The sequence below is a fragment of the Podarcis liolepis genome (assembly GCF_965112155.1).
Source record: "Podarcis liolepis genome assembly, chromosome: 15".
Classification (NCBI taxonomy): Eukaryota; Metazoa; Chordata; class Lepidosauria; order Squamata; family Lacertidae; genus Podarcis; species Podarcis liolepis.
In genome coordinates this window covers 37,739,490-37,755,811 of record NC_139566.1, presented here as the reverse complement: position 1 = coordinate 37,755,811, position 16,322 = coordinate 37,739,490, and the positions used below count along the sequence as shown (strand labels likewise).

Genomic DNA, 16,322 nt, shown 5'->3' with positions numbered 1-16,322 from the left:
CACTGCAAAGGGGAGAAGGGTTCAGCAGGGGCCCAAGCCACCCTAGCAGGGACTGAAGTAATGGGGAAGGTGAAGGTACCACCACAGTATGCAGATCTCAGCGACGTGTTCAGCGAGAAGGAAGCTGACCAACTACCACCTCATAGACCCTTTGATTGTCAGATCAATTTACTCCCAGGAGCACAGCTTCCCGTGGGCAAGTTGTATGCCATGTCAGACAGGGAAATGCAGGAGTTGCGAGGGTTCATTGACAAGAACCTGAAGAGAGGCTTCATCAGAGAGTCCAAAGCAGCAGGGGGGAGCCCAGTGTTCTTTGTGGACAAAAAAAATGCGGACAAGCCGAGACTTGTATGTGATTTTAGGCGGCTGAATGCAGTGACTGAACCGGTGGCGTTCCCTATGCCCAGAATTGATGATATTTTGACCAGGGTGAGGAAGGGAAAGATTTTCACAAAGCTGGATCTAAGGGGGGCGTACAACCTGATACGCATAAGGAAAGGGGATGAATGGAAAACCACCATGTTTACCCCTTTGGGGGCGTTTGAATACCTCGTTATGCCATTTGGATTACAAGCAGGCTCCGCGTGTTTTCAATCTTTTATGAACCACGTGCTGGGCCCTTTGCTCTACAAGAATTGCGTTGCCTTTCTAGATGATGTGTTGGTGTATTCTGAGAATGAGGAGCAACATGTGAGAGACGTCAGAGAAGTGTTGAGCAGACTGCAAGCCAACAGGCTGTGGGTCAAACTGGAGAAGTGTCGGTTCCATACCAAGGAGGTGGAATTCCTGGGGTACCGCCTGTCAGACAAGGGATTGGCCATGGATCCCGGCAAGGTACAGGCAGTGCTGGAATGGAAAACACCCAAAACCAAGAAGGATGTGCAGAGGTTCCTAGGGTTTGGAAACTTTTATCGTAAGTTCATCCGCAACTTCGCCCATCTGACGGCGCCCATCACTGACTGTCTCAGCAGTAAAAAGAAGTTTGTATGGACGGCGGAGGCGGAGCGAGCGTTTGAGGAACTGAAAAGGGCCTTCGCCTCTGAAGAACAACTTCTGCATGTGGATTTACGAAAGAAGCTAAGGGTTGAAACAGACGCATCTGACAGAGCCATAGGGGCGGTGCTTCTTCTGCAGCCGGGGAAGGAGGAGTCAGAGTGGCGTCCGTGTGCCTTCTTCTCGCAGAAGCTGAACAAATCCGAGAGGAACTACACGGTGTACGACCGAGAACTGCTTGCTATTCATGAGGCGTTCCGGAGATGGAGGCATCTGCTAGTTGGTGCACAACATAAAGTGCAAGTGTGCACGGACCATAAAAATCTAGAGTACTGGAGAACGGCGCGAGTGCTCAACCAAAGGCAGTTGAGATGGGCCCAAGAGTTCTCCAAATTTAACTTTGAGATTTGTTATGTGCCAGGCCCAGAGAATGTTAGGGCGGACGCTCTCTCACGCAAACCTGAATATTTGGAGGGGGAGGGAGCACCCGAAGAAACCCATATCATTCCAGAGGACCGCTGGGTGTGTGGGGCGACTTTGGTGGGGCAAAGGGAATTGGTAGAGGGTACGGTGCAGGATGCATACGCCCAGGGGAAACTCAGGGATCTCAGAGGGGAGGAAGACAAATCCGGTGGTTTTGAGGAGAGAAATGGGGCATTGTATTATAAGGGAGCGTTATATATACCTGAAGGGGAATTGAGGGAGAAGGTACTCAAGCAGCTGCACGATAGCCCCACAGCAGGGCACTTTGGGCAACACAAAACCATGTGGCTGGTTACCAGGGAATTTTGGTGGCCCAAGGTCAGGGAAGATGTGCGGGAGTATGTGAGAGGGTGTGAACAATGCCAAAGAGCCAAGGGGGAGAGGCGGGCGCCGGCTGGTTTATTAGAACCACTGCCCACACCTGAGAGACCGTGGGAAGCAGTGGCAATAGATTTCATGACTGATCTGCCAAGGTCTAGAGGGAAAACAGCCATCATGGTTGTAGTAGACCTGTTAACTAAAATGGCCCACTTCATAGCCTGCTCACATGCGGTTACAGCAGAAGAAACCGCCAAATTGTTTGTAGAGAATGTGTTTAGGTTGCATGGCGCCCCCTTGAGGGTGGTTTCAGACCGAGGGAAACAATTTACTTCCAGGTTCTGGAGGAAGCTCATGAGCTTACTGCATGTAGAGGTTAATTTCTCGACGGCCCGTCATCCCGAAACCAACGGGCAGGCGGAAAGAGCAAACGGGGTTCTCCAACAATATTTGAGGTGTTATGTTAATGACAGAGAGAATGATTGGGTGGAGAAGTTGGCGTTGGCAGAATTTGCCTACAACAATGCAGAGAACGTGTCCACGGGGATGAGCCCCTTTTTGGCTAATCACGGGTGCCATCCCAGAGCCTTCCCAGGGGGGGAGGGGGAGAACTGGAGCGTTCCAGCTGCAGAACAGTTCGTGGAAGAAATGGAAGCGATCCATCGCCAGCTCCAACTCAATTTAAACAGGGCTAAGGAGGAATATAAGAGGCAGGCAGACAAAAACAGAAGGGAAGGTGAAAGCATCAGGGTGGGGGACCAGGTGTGGCTGTCAACCCAAGGGTTGCCATTCAAAGGAGGTTGTAAGAAATTAAGACCCAAAAGGCTGGGTCCGTTTGAAGTCATACAGCAGGTCAATCCAGTGGCTTTCAGGCTCCGGTTACCGAACCACATGAAGCTGCACCCAGTTTTTCACAGGTCGTTGCTGTCACCGTATAGAGGAGACAGTGAGGGGAGGGTCACTAGGGGACCAGCAATGGAGGAGAAGGAACACAGCTACCATGTAGCGGAGATCCTCGATTCCAGGTGGAAGGGAGATCAAGTAGAGTATTTGGTAATGTGGGAAGGGGAACCGGAGTCGGAAAACACTTGGGTTAGGGCAGAGGATGTCAATGACGAGGTTTTAATAGAGACTTTTCATCAGAGGTTCCCACGTAAACCTCAGCCGGTAGCGAGGTTCCGAAGGGAATACTTTGCCACCACCGACGAGGAAGAGGAGTTGGAGGGGTTCCCAGATTCTGAAGAGGAAGAGGATTCAGCGGGTCAGGACGACGATCGATGGAGAGAATTGTTCGAGACGTCAGAAGATGAGGAAGATTCGTTTCGGGGTTTTAGCCCTTCACCTCCCAGGGGGGAGGAATTGGGAGGGGGTGAGGGGGGCCCTGGAGGGGAGGTGGATGTCAGGGAACTGCCATCAGAGCATCAGGTGGTGGAGGGACTCAGGCAGGATGAAAGAGACTCAACTGCTGAAGCAGGGACCAGCAGGGGGAGGAGTGGGTCTCTGAGGGAATGCGAGCAGGAGGGAGGGCTCAGGGAGGCTTCCAGCGAGAACAGTGGGGAGGTATCGGAGTCTCCCATAGGGAGACCCACACCTCGCAGGAAACTGTCACGCCGTGAGTCCAGGAGACGCGTTTCCGTTAAGGAACTTCTTTGCTGGAAACGCTTCCGCAGACAGCCACTGTCGGACTCTACTAGTGACTAGAGCAGACATGTCTGAGGAGCTCCGTCACACACGGAGGTTTGTGGGGTCGCACAAACTCTGAGGGAGCACGTTTTCACGCACAAGCAGCTAATCAAACCCTCACACCAGAGATGCATTTTAAAGAAAAGCACACATTCTACTCATGTAAAAACACGCTGATTCCCGGACCGTTTGCGAGCTGGATTGAGAAGGCGATTGGGCCACATCTGGCCCCTCTGCCTTAGGTTGCCTACCCCTACAATAGAACATGGGTTAGCCCACATGATGACCTCCAAATGTTGTTGTTAAACTACAACTCCCATCAGCCCCAGCCCAATGGCCAGGGATGATGGGAGTTGTAGTCCAGCATCATCTGGAAAGCACTGTGTTGGCTACCCTTGTAATACAGAATGCAGATACATAATGGATGCAAGTACATATGATGAGTGAAAATAGGCTTTATTTCACCCAGGTCAAAGACCCAATTTGGCACCCACATTTGCGTACACACATACAGAGGCTGGGAACATCAGTAACGCCCCTTTGGAGGCTTCACCCGGGACAAAAACCCTGGTTAGCATCCCCAGCCCCCCCCCCCCCGCTATGGCTCTGTATATGCAAATGTGTATTATATATTTTCACAAACAGAAACATGCATGCATGAGAAGGGCATGGACCTCTCCCCCCCCCCCCATCTCCAGCAGGTCAGGAGATAAGGTGTTAGTTTCTTTATCTCATTAAAGCAAAATCATGCCTGAATTAACATGATTAGAGTTATGAAATAACCTTCTCCATGCCTGTATAACTACATCATTCTGAGCTGGGAACAAAATCTCTAATCTCTTTTGTGGAATCTTGGCCACTCTCTGTGTGTGTATATGCTTATGCATGCTGTTTGGAAAGGGACTCACTTTCTTTCACAGTTACCAAGAAAAAGGTTTTAAAAATAAAATAAAATAAAATAAATCAGAAGCTGAGGCATTAAAACAAAATGTAATGTTCCCTTTCTTCTCCTATTGCAGGCCCCAGAAGTCATTATGTCCCAACACTACGACGCCAAAGCTGACCTGTGGAGTATTGGCACCATCATTTACCAGTGTCTGACTGGAAAAGCCCCCTTCCAGGTGAGTTACTTTGTGGTTTAGTTTCATGGCTGCTCATTAGGCCTTCTGGATTGCTCACCTGCCTCTCCTTGGAGGTTGTTTTCGTTGAAAAAAAGAATTCCAGCCTCCAACTTGAGCATCATCCATGTCACATGGGGAGAAACTTTGGGTTTGGCCCAAAGGGACACAAGCCGTCTGTTACAAATGCCACAAGTCTCGGTGGATGGTAGCACTGTTTTTCTTCCTTCATTTCATTTACTCTGTTTATTGTATCTGTATGCCGCCCTTCATCCAAAGATCCCAGAGCGATTCTTCCCTTGCTGTACTTGGAGAAAAATGAAACCAAGTGTGAGGAGATTGGGGTCAAGTAGCTGCGATTAGTGCCTGTTTCCCAGTTTGCAACTGTCTGGGCAGGCCATTGGCCTGAGGGGAAGCTTCTTTGGGGATTAGCAACTGTATGGGGTAGAGCAGGGGTCAGCAAGGTTTACCTCGCCTGAGCTGGTTCACTCCCGCAGAGATCGCTTCGTGGGCCGGATCAATTTCTGGCATCTGCGCAGACGCGATTTCCGGCACCGTGGAAGCGAGTCTTTACTCCCCACTATGCCGGTTTAGCTCAGCATATGGGGACTCGCCAAGCGGGCAGCTTGGTTCGGAGGCAGCTTGTGGGCTGTTTAAACGACCCCCGTGGGCTGCTTGTGGCCCATGGGCTGCAGGTTGCCGACCCCTGGGGTAGACTATAGAACTTCCTGCCCAGGTAGGAGGCACCATCCGCTGTGCAAGGACTGAAACGGGACACTTTCTCTCTCCCACTCTTGACTTTTAATGCCATCCTCCTCCACACCGTTTTGGGAGAAAAGGTTTTAGAAAGCCTTTTCCCATTTAAAATACGTTCACATCTCCTCTGGATAATGCAGCTTTCCAGAGTGGCTTGCATCAGAATATAAAAATACAAAATGAAAACGAGCAAACCCTAAAATCAATACCAGCTCCTCCTCCACTCTCTGAGCCCAACCGCTTTCCCCTCAGATGTAGCAGCAGTGGAATGAATCAGTAGGTAAGAAAAGTAGAGGGGGAAACCCCAAATGCTGCCACAGTTAAAGCCTGTCTCTGGTAGCCACCCACCTGTTTCTGAAGACAGGCCTTTTGATGTCCTCAGCAGGTTCCTACAGGAGAAGGCAAGCCTTCCGATAACCTTGCCTTGGGCATTGGAGCTTTTGTAGGTCAACACCAACACTGCCCAGAAACAAACCAGAAGTACTGAGTAATATCTCTTTAAGTAGTTTAGTAATCTGTTCAATACAGAGGGCCAGCCCAACCATTAGGCAAAATGAGGCAGCTGCCTTAGGCAGTTGATTTTGGATGATCGTTGCTTGAATTTATTTTTACTGCCAGGAAGTGGGAGAGGCATTTGTGAATCTTCTGCCTCAGTTGCCAAAATAACTTGACTGGCTTTGACCCTTGTGTCTGTGTCTGTGTGTTCATGTGCCATTGGCTTTTCTGTCTCTGCAGCAAAAGGTTTTGGGCTGTTCCACCAAGGTCTGCCTAACAATCTGCCCACTGTGTTCTGGATGTTTTTGAAAGGCAATGCTTGATTTTGCAATCAGATTATGCTCGGCTTTATGCTTGCATACTGTAGCTGACTTTACCAGCTACCTCTTATCACCACGTGAGGGATAGTTAACCAGGAAGTGTTACCCATTCTGCTCTGAGAGACTTAAGAATGGGTGTAGAGAATAATCAAGGGAGTGCAAGTATTCTTTTGAGCATGGCAAGTTCAACCTCAGGGAGGATTGCTGTACTGCTGAGCATGGAGAAGAGCAGGAAATCTGCCTGATGGTGTCCTAAGCACTTGGAAAGAGCATCAAAACTACCTGTTGTGTTTTTTGAGACTCTGTGCAAGAGGGGTGAGCCATCTTTCCCCCTGCCTTCTAGTACCCCAGCTGAGGAGGGCAGGGGCTTCTTGCTCCCCATCGCTTCAAGCTTTGAGCATGGCGTAACATCGAGCACATCCTTTGCCCCTTTGTCTGCAGGCTGTGTGTGTGGCAAGCATACATTTTGGCTGGATCCCAAGGCCAGCTAAGATTTGTGGACCTCCCAAAGTTTCGGCTTCAGCGAGCAAGCGAGTGATACCAGCTGCCAGTATGATTGCCATAGACAGAAAGGACCTGGCTAGGAAGGATAAAACTGATTTGGCAAGCTTTCTAGAAAATCTAGCATGGCGGCAACCACGTTATAACATTCAGTACTTTTTTAAAAGCCGCTTCCTCTCTTAGATGATTTCCCCCCAATGCTCTTTTTTTTGTGGTGGGCAAAGCTCAAATAGTGATCACAAACAAGACTTAACTTTTCTAGTCTCCTTGTCTGTAAAACCCCAGGTTTTACAAAGATGCTTGGGGTGTACATATTTAAATGTGCTGCCTCCTACCATTCCTGGCTCCACCCTGCCCCGGGATTGCTCTTTATATCTTGATCGTGAGAGAGGTCATCGGGAGCAGGAGGGAGAGGAGGAAGTGGGATTTTGTGTGGTTTTTCTTCAATTGTTTTTGTTAATTAAGTAGTAAAATGAGTTGCAAGGGCCCCCTGGAGCATTCTAAAGATAACAGGAGATCTTCAAAGGTCTTCCTAAACAAATATTCTTTTAAAAAACATAATAAAGTAGTGCAGTCAGGTTTTAGCAGATCTTGAAGATGTTTTGACTTGCACAACAGCAGTTCTCTTCCAGCCTTGAGAAACTAGAATTGGAGTTTTCATGTGGGCGTGATTTTTAATAATAACCGAGAGGTGTCTGGGACTTTCGGGTCTGATATAATGATTAATTTGGGAGAACCAGATTAATTAGGCCCATGCTAAGTGGTGATGCAACTTCCAGCCAGACCACTTTTTGAGGTCTTTCCTTTCGTAGATCAGTGACTTCCTTTCTCTCCTTTCTAAGGCGAGATTTACACCTAGAGACTTCCTGGTTCGTACACTTAATCGCACTTGCTACACCAGCTCAGTATGTTCAGGTAATGGCGACTGGTGCCGATTGGGACGGAAAGCCAGGGAGACCAACCGTAGTTGAGGCCTGACCCAACTAACTCCAGCTTTGGCCTCATCCTTCTCCCTGCTGAGTTCTACAAGGACAATGCTGAAACTGAGCAAGAGGAAACTGATAAGCAGTCCTGTCCCCTTGAACTGCTTATAAGAAAAAGGGCAAGCAGGTGGGGGCTGGCTGAGGGTAGAATGAGGTTGATAGGTGAGTGGCCCCCACAGCCTCCACTGTACACCATCCTTGGTGAGCTCTTGGAAGAGCTCCGTGTGAATATAACACACGATGGTTCTTGTTATCACAGGTCATTTTTTCTACTGTTAAGCTGCTTTATGTTTACGCATCGCTGCATTGGTCCATCGCTGGCCTTCCTTTTTGCCCAGGGCATTTGGAGTAGGTGTAGGCCCCTGGGTTGATAATCCTTCAATCTGTGTCAACACAGTTGGTGTCTGGAGTTGTGCTGATTAGACAAAACAGAAAACAGAAAGGGTGCAGAGTTGGGCCAACTTTAGATTCTGTGCAAAGAAGCAGTGAGAGTGAAGTAAAGGGGGTAATGATAATGCAAAGCTGATAGGTTTGCATGCTCCTGAACGTCCTCAGTTTGCTTCTTCATATGGTTATATTTTATTACTTACTCTTATGCAAACATTCATACACAAAAATATTCTTTTTTTAAAAACAACAACAAGGAGACCCCACAATGGACACTGAAAAGCACAAAACACTCATTATTCTGAGAAGGGCACATCTGGATTCATCATCTTTATTTATCATTCCGGAATAATTTATTTATCATTCCAGAATAGTAATAATACATTGAGAGTCTGCCTTGGCTAAAAAAAAAGGGGGGGTAACTATTATGGGCATAAACTTCAGTTGTTTCCTTTATAAAGTTATTTTGTATATTATGCCTTTCCTGAGCTTTTATATAATGCTTGAGCTTTGTCATGTAGAAAGATCCCCGTCTTGTTCTTCTGTCCAGATCTTGCCCAGAACCTTGTCCATTTTTGGCAATCTCTCATCGCTTAATTAGCCACTCTTGATTATAGGAGTAATTGTTCTGACCCCACAGTGGAAAGCAGCGATCTTGGCAGCTAATAAAAGGGTTTGAAACAAGTTAATCCAGCAGCCCGTTGAAAATGGTTGTCTAAAAAGTTCAGCAACGATGGTCAGTTGATCACGGGAGCAAAGCAAAAAAAACCAACCAGATTGAGAGACTGTGTCCCTTCAGTTAACAGGTGTTGGGGGACAAACAGATGGTGGCAGTGGGGTGGAGGTTTACTAAAGCTTCTTGGAAACACTGCTTAGCCCACAAGTCACCAACCCAGCACCACGTTGTTCCTGGACCGGTGCCTCAGACTCTTGATCTTTCATTTTGACAAAAGTCTCTATCTCTCCTAGAAAGAAAGTTATGGAAGAAAATGTGCATTTACTTTCTAAGTAATTTCTGTGGCGCCTTGTATATTTTTCCTGGTGCTGAGGAATGCTTTCTGTTATGACAACAGTTTGTGTGATATCTCAGTAGCCAGGACCAGCTACATATAGCTGACTTTCCATGTTAAGCCTAAGGTTGTCAGGGGTGGCTATCCCTCTAATTTTTAAATTATGCCATGCTTCGCCATGGCAGCCATTTTGTGACTGGCACCCCCAGCTCACTCTCAAAATTCAAAATGGGCCCATAGTCCAAAATGGTTGGTGACTCCTGGCTTAGCCAAGATTTCCTTGAAATGGGAAGCTGCAGTAGATGTACTTTAAGACTGCGAGCAAGCAGGGCTTTCCTTAAGTTCTCGAGGGAGAACCTGCAAAAATCCCTTTTTGAAATTCTCCCCTCCCAATCTTAAGGATCAATATGGAAATGTATTTGTATCTCGTTACATCCAGCACCCTCTGTAACGAGATATAGATTCCTTGCTCTCAAATGGTCCTCCTTGCATTTGAGCTGGCACAAGGCTTCCTGGTGCCTTGCAGTGATGTCTGGCAGGTGCAATATGTGTGCACGAGGATCCAGTTATCGGGGATGTGGGAACGGCGGCAGCATGGCCTTTGCAAAACTATTGCAAGGGTGTGCCTGGCTTTTTGAAAGACTGTCCTGTAAGTTGTGCGGGGCGAGTTGCAGCTGTCTTTATACTTCCAAAGCATATGAAACCTGCTGGAAGTATTTTTCCATCTGAATGGATGTGAGCTGACAGTCCATCTCTCTTTAAGCCCAAATTTTAAATCAACTAAAATAAATGTGCCCCTTCCCTTGTCCCTTCTCTCTCCCAAGCAAGGCTCAGCCAACTGTGACATTTTAAGTACAGGAGAGGCTGTCACGACTGATAATCAACAGTTGAAAGAAGTACCTCACTTCTTTAACAACAACAACAACATTAAAAACTTCCCTAAACAGGGCTGCCTTCAGATGTCTTCTAAAAGTCAGATAGTTGCTTATTTCCTTGACATCTGATGAAAGGGCGTTCCACAGGGCGCCACTACCGAGAAGGCCCTCTGCCTGGTTCCCTGTAACCTTGCTTCTCGCAGGGAGGGAACCGCCAGAAGGCCATCGGAACTGGACCTCCGTGTCCGGGCAAGATGATGGGGCATACTGGGCCGAGGCCGTTTAGGGCTTTAAAGGAAAGAGCACCACCCAGCCCATGGCTGCTACTGAAAATGGTCTCCATGAGCCATATCCTACTGCTCTCCTGTAAAATCTGCATCCACCCAGTTACTCTTTATTTAATGTCATCAGGTTGGGTGTTGCCATGCTCTGTTGGCAGCTGACAATGTGAAGCGGTGACAGCAAAGGGCACACATAGATTCCACATTAATGGGAAGAGAGAAAAGAGCATAGTCTGCTACGTTATAATGTGTAGCATGGTTCCCCCTTTTTTTTAAATAAAGGAACACACTTCCATACTTGTGCTGCGTGACACCCAGCATGTTTACCTCCCCCACCCCCCACATCCTAAATAATAGCCAGATGTCTGACAGGTCATTTTATTTTAATTTTAAGGAGCTTTTTGTGCTCACCAGTGTCTCTAAATTAAAACAATGGACCCTAACAGAGGGATGAGATTAATGGGATCCATAATCCTTGTAAACAGATTGTATGACAGTTTATTGAGTTGTTAATTCAATTTCCGACCCTGCCCCCCCCAAAAAAAGCATGCCACTGAAGGGCTTTTTAATGACGATGAGGAACGGAAGCATAGTTAATATACTCATTCTAATACTTGTGTAAACATATAAGCCATGTTTCTTGTCTTACACACTGACTCCTTAATATCACTGGTTTTGCAGTTATGATTGGCCAACCCTGGCATATTAGGGTGCAGGAGTTGGAAATACTGGAGTATGTACAGAGAGACAGAAGAAATTAATCTGTCTTCCCTCTAAAGCTTGCCTTTCATTTTAAAATTTATTTAATTTATATCCCTCCCTCCAATAACCTCAGAAAAATGGAATCTATTTTTATTCTCTGAATAAACCTGTGAGGCAAGCTATGCTAAGACCTGTGGGTTCACCCAGGGCTACTTCTTGAATTTCAGGGCTGACTAGAGATGAATAATAATAATAATAATAATAATAATAATAATAATAATAATAATAGATAATTTATTATTTATACCCCGCCCATCTGGCTGGGTTTCCCCAGCCACTCTCAGAGGCTACCAACAGAATATTTAAAATATGATAAAACATTGAACATTAAAAACTTCCCTAAACAGGGCTACCTTAACTCTGCTATCCTCTGATATCCTCAGTACACAACTCAGGATCAGTTTGGAAAATCCTTCAAAGCAATGCCAGGATTTTTACACAGCCTGCCTCCTGCTCCCCTCTTGCAGATTTGTTCTTCTGTTTCTTGGTTGCAATAACCATAGTTTTTTGCAGTGACCATCTGAGTTGGGCAAACTTAAGATAGCGTTAACTTCCAAACTAGGGTTTGGAGCAGGGATGAGAAACCTGCACATGCTGTTGGGCTCCTAACTCCCATCAGCCCCAGTCATTATGGCCAATAGTCAGGGATGATGGGAGTTGTAGTCCAAAAGGTATCAGGATCTTCATCCCTAGTGCATGGACTGTCACAGCACAGTCCAGGTTTACTCCAGAAGCAAATTCCACTATACTGAATGGGGCTTACCCTCTAGTAAGTGTGCTTTAGGATTGTAGACTCAATGACTCTTGGCAGTGGTGATTGCCTCTGATTCCCAGCACTGGATTTGGGAGTTAGCACTAAGCATAAGTCGCCATATTTTGAACTTCGTGACAATGTGTGGTTTTTGCAACCTGGAGTTGGAGGAGAGAACCCACTTGTGAGAGGAGTGGAAGAGAGTGAGATCATGCAATTGAATTGACTGTCCCATTCTTCAGGCTTTCCTTAATTGAGCTTTAGCTTCTGTCTCACCCAGCCAAGCGGCTCAGGTCATGTTTTGTAATGGTGGGTGCTGTTCTGTGGTGTTGGGTGAACACTTTACAAGCATTTGCTGCTATTATTGTGGGGCCAGCTGCCCAGCCAGTCTCTGGCTTGGTTGCCGCAGCAACAGCTTCCACCTGTTTTCTTTCTCCCTCTGCCCCTCATTTTGTGTTTTGAACTCTCTCTCAATCTCCTTTTTGGTTTGTAAGCATTTTAGCTTCACTGAAGAGCATCTTGTTTTGAAAAAAGGTGGTGTTTGGGGTCCCTGGCTCAGGCTGCACTTGGCGATAGTGATACCTGCCAAGGGGGCAATATTCTGGGCATGGAGGAAGATTGTGTCCTGGTGAATTGTATTTTTAACATCAACTATTATCCCCTTTTCACATGTGGCTCTTGGTCAGTTAATCCTCTTGTCTTCTAGAGTTGGTATATTTATGTTTCCCCTTTTTTTGCTGTCATGTTTTTGTAAGAATGTGTTTGGGGCCTTTTGTAGTTTACTTTTGTTAAAAAAATGAAGCACTGTACGAGACTTATAGGATTTAGCTTACTTATTTTTATCTGTTTTTAATTTACCCATTTCCTTGACCCTGACCCCCTGTAGACCTTACTAAAGTTTTACTCACCACTGCCAAAGCTCCCCACTTCATTTTTTGTTGTTATATTGTAAACCACCCTGATATCCTCGGATGAAGGGCTGTATATAAATTTAACGAATAATAATAATGCATTTTTAATTGTAAAAATGAACAGGGACTCTAGCACGGCGGCAGCAGTGTAAAACAATGAATGTGCTTATTTTAAGTAATAACTGTAGACTAATTAATATACTACCTCTCAGTAAACTTCAAAGGGCGCTACAAAAATAACAATTAAAAATAAAAAGTATCACTAGAAGTATCTGGGATATGTATGTTTTGGAATTCACCCTGGGGAAATTTAGCTTTGGTTTCAGCATTTGGCATCCAAAGGATTCCTTTTTTTAAAGAACAGAAGCTTCTAGTCCTCAGGGCTGTAAAGTCCAAGTATGTGAATTATGTCTGTTGCAGGGTGTGAAGCCCGATGGGGATCAAAGTGGATTTCTAGTGGCTGGACTTCAGGGCTTTCCTTACTCTTTTCCTGCCCTCCTCCACACGCCATTAGCAGAATGTACACTAGAGGCCAAAATGGTGGAAACCTTTTGGAAAAAGCATATTTCTGAGGTTTGATGGCTCATAACACCACTTTTTTGGAGTACTACCATAAAATTATATATCAGTGGAAAGATAATTTAATGAAGAGTGTAATGCAACAAAGTTTCTTCAATTATCTGTTTTCTGTTAAAAGTTAGAGCCAAATAACCAGAAAAAGGAAGCACAACTTGCTTGGGTTGATTTGCAGTAGGTTTCCTTCATTTGAATGTAGTCAATGAGCATGAGTGTTTAGAGCAGGGGTCAGCAAACTTTTTCAGCAGGGGGGCGGTCCACTGTACCTCAGACCTTGTGGGGGGCTAGACTATATTTTTTTTGGGGGGGGGGGAGATGAATGAATTCCTATGCCCCACAAATAACCCAGAGATGCATTTTAAATAAATAAAATTTTCTCATGTAAAAACCGCTGGTTCCCGGGCCATCCGCTGGCTGGATTTAGAAGGTGATCTGGCCCCCGGGCATTAGTTTGCCTACCCATGGTTTAGAGAGCCAATCGTGTTATAAGCCATCAAACCTCGGAAATACACTTTTTTCAAAAGGTTTCCACAATTTTGGCCACTAGTGTACCTGGATGCAACTAAACATGCAAATATATTCTTGATTTTCATAATTTACACATCCTTCCAAGGTGCAGCTTCTTTTAGAGCACAGTTTTAACTTGAGGCAGCCCTCAGATGATAAAATTTGGGGGCTTATAATTTTTTAAAGGAAAGATTCAGTATAACAACAGAACGTTAATGTGCGAAGAGCCCGTTCTGGGCTGTAGCCCAGCTAATTCTCCTTTCATTTCCCCCTATCCCACTAGACACTCTGCATCCTTTGCCAAGTAATCATGTTAAGTCCTTACTGAGCACTTTATTCTTTGGTGGTAGGAGATTGCACCATTGAGGGCTTTTCGCTAAAAAAAATTTTTTTTAGCATGTGTGTGATTGTGCACCTCTGTAAACATCTGAGTTCCTCCCCAGTTGTGTTTGGAGATGGCACTGCTTTAGCCGCAGAAGAACCAGGCTTTTGGAGAATTGAGATCGGATATGATAAATAAAAGAGATATGTACAAAAATATACCAGAGGTTTTTCGTCTATGGCAGCATTTAATTGACCTTGGATAAAGAAATATATGAGAAAGAGCAACGGTACGAATTGCTGTAAAACTGTATTAGAGAATATATAAAGAATAGATTGATAATGGTAGGTACATTCACTATTAGAATAAAATCATACAATGGGAATTGACGAAGTCCAAAGTCTTTATGATATTTTTGTTAATATTTTTTGTTAATAATCGCATAAAAAGTAGCATAAATACAGCTGAAGCTTAAGGTTCATAATTATGTAAGAAAAGATAAGTATATGGGTTTTTTTCTCTTTTTTGTGTGTACATGATTGAAATTTCAATTTACTTTAAGAGATGTACTATATATATGTAATGTATTGGAAGACTATTAATAAAGCTTGTTACATGTTTTTTAAAAAAAGAGATTGCTTGTGCGAAATAGATAGATAGATTGATAGATGATAGACAAATAGATGATAGATAGATGATGGATAGATAGATAGGGTTCCAGATGGCTGTATGAATTTGCTGATCACCCTTCTCCTCTTTCTCCCACTCCTTCACAGGCAAGCAGCCCTCAAGACCTTCGGCTCTTCTATGAGAAAAACAAGATGCTCATGCCCAAGTAAGCATTCTTTCGGTGCTGCTATTCTCTGCTTTCTCTCTCCCTCGAACTTCACTGCCACTTGCTCTACTCTTCTCAACACCTGTCCCCTTGTGCTCTCAGCTGGGCATGTTTAGAAATAACTTGGCAACCTGATTCCTCCGTCTGTTAGCCTGGAATGACAGAGCCCAGAGGCTGGCAAGCTGAAACTTGGTTACCTCGGTTGACCCCGTCCAGGAGCGCAAAAACAATCCAAGCAGATTCTTTTTCGCAATTGCTTCATTCTTTTTGAGGGAGGGAGGAGGCTTGGACAGCTTTAACAGGCAAAAACATCCCCAGCTGAGCTTAGCAAAATACGTCCTTTTCACCCAAGTGCCATTCGCACCATCCCTGATGAAAACAGGTCCAAACCCTTATACCTATAATATAGCATTTTATAACCATTATCTCGGGGAGAACCCTGTGTGGTTGTGGGTTAGCATTCATCATTCCTAGACAGCAGAGGCTGAGAGGGGACACAGAAGAGGGAGCATGCTTGTTTTCTCCTGATCTGGAGGGTAGGACTCGAACCGGTGGCTTTCAGTTACAAGAAAGGAGATTCTGACTAGGCATACGGAAAAACTTTCTGACAGTAAGAGCTGTTCAACAGTGGAACTGTCTCCCTCAGGAGGTGGTGGACTCTCCTTCCTTGGAGGCTTTTAAGCAGAGGGTCGATGGCTGTCTCTCATGGATGCTTTAGCCGGGGCTCCTGCGTTGCTGGGGGTTGGACTGGATGACCCTTGGGGTCCCTTCCAACTCTAGAATTCTATGAGACCAACTGTCTCCTCACTGGGAATTCCAGGGTGGGAACTGGGGCTGCCAACATTATTAGTAGTATTACTATTCACTCATTAATTCACTCATTATATGCCTATAGCACCTAAACTGTTCTAATTGATGGCTATCTGACAGGGATTCTTTAGCTGCAATTCCTTCATTGCAGGGGTCAGACTACTTTTTGAAACAGCTGAGCTTCATTAATACTGCACAGGAGCTTTGAATTCCTTCTAGTGTGATGGCTTTTATCACTGGAGAGCTGGATTTCATTATATTCTAATTTTTTGGCCGGGGTTGGTGGTGGATCCACCTGCCATTTCCAGTAACTGGCTAAGAGAGTGTTATGAATGAATTAGTGTTTCTCAAACATGGTTCCTCCCAGCTGTTGTTGGGCTACAACTCCCATCATCCCTAGGTAGCAGGACCAGTGGTCAGGGATGATGGGAGCTGTAGTTGAACAACAGCTGGGGAACCAAGTTAGAGAAACGCTGAATTAAGTGTTTGACCGTTCTTGGAAACCAGACTGATTTCTGGTTCGTTTCACATGGAATGGTGATCTGAGGAATCTGTTGGCTTTCATGGTTGTAGGAGAAAGACAACTCTGCAGGATGTGCTTCAAGTAAGCAAGGATTTCCCAGCTATGTTGAAACCCCCCAACGC

General features: G+C 45.5%; 1 protein-coding gene across 1 annotated transcript in view; it reads left to right on the top strand.

Annotated features, from left to right (window-relative positions):
• ULK1 (unc-51 like autophagy activating kinase 1) overlaps positions 1-16,322 on the top strand; it is a 115,157-nt gene that overhangs the window by 46,942 nt on the left and 51,893 nt on the right. The window contains exons 8-9 of the mRNA XM_083476420.1: positions 4,497-4,598; positions 14,809-14,867. Of these exons, the coding sequence (XP_083332546.1) occupies positions 4,497-4,598; positions 14,809-14,867 (161 nt within the window). The remainder of the gene's footprint in view (positions 1-4,496; positions 4,599-14,808; positions 14,868-16,322) is intronic.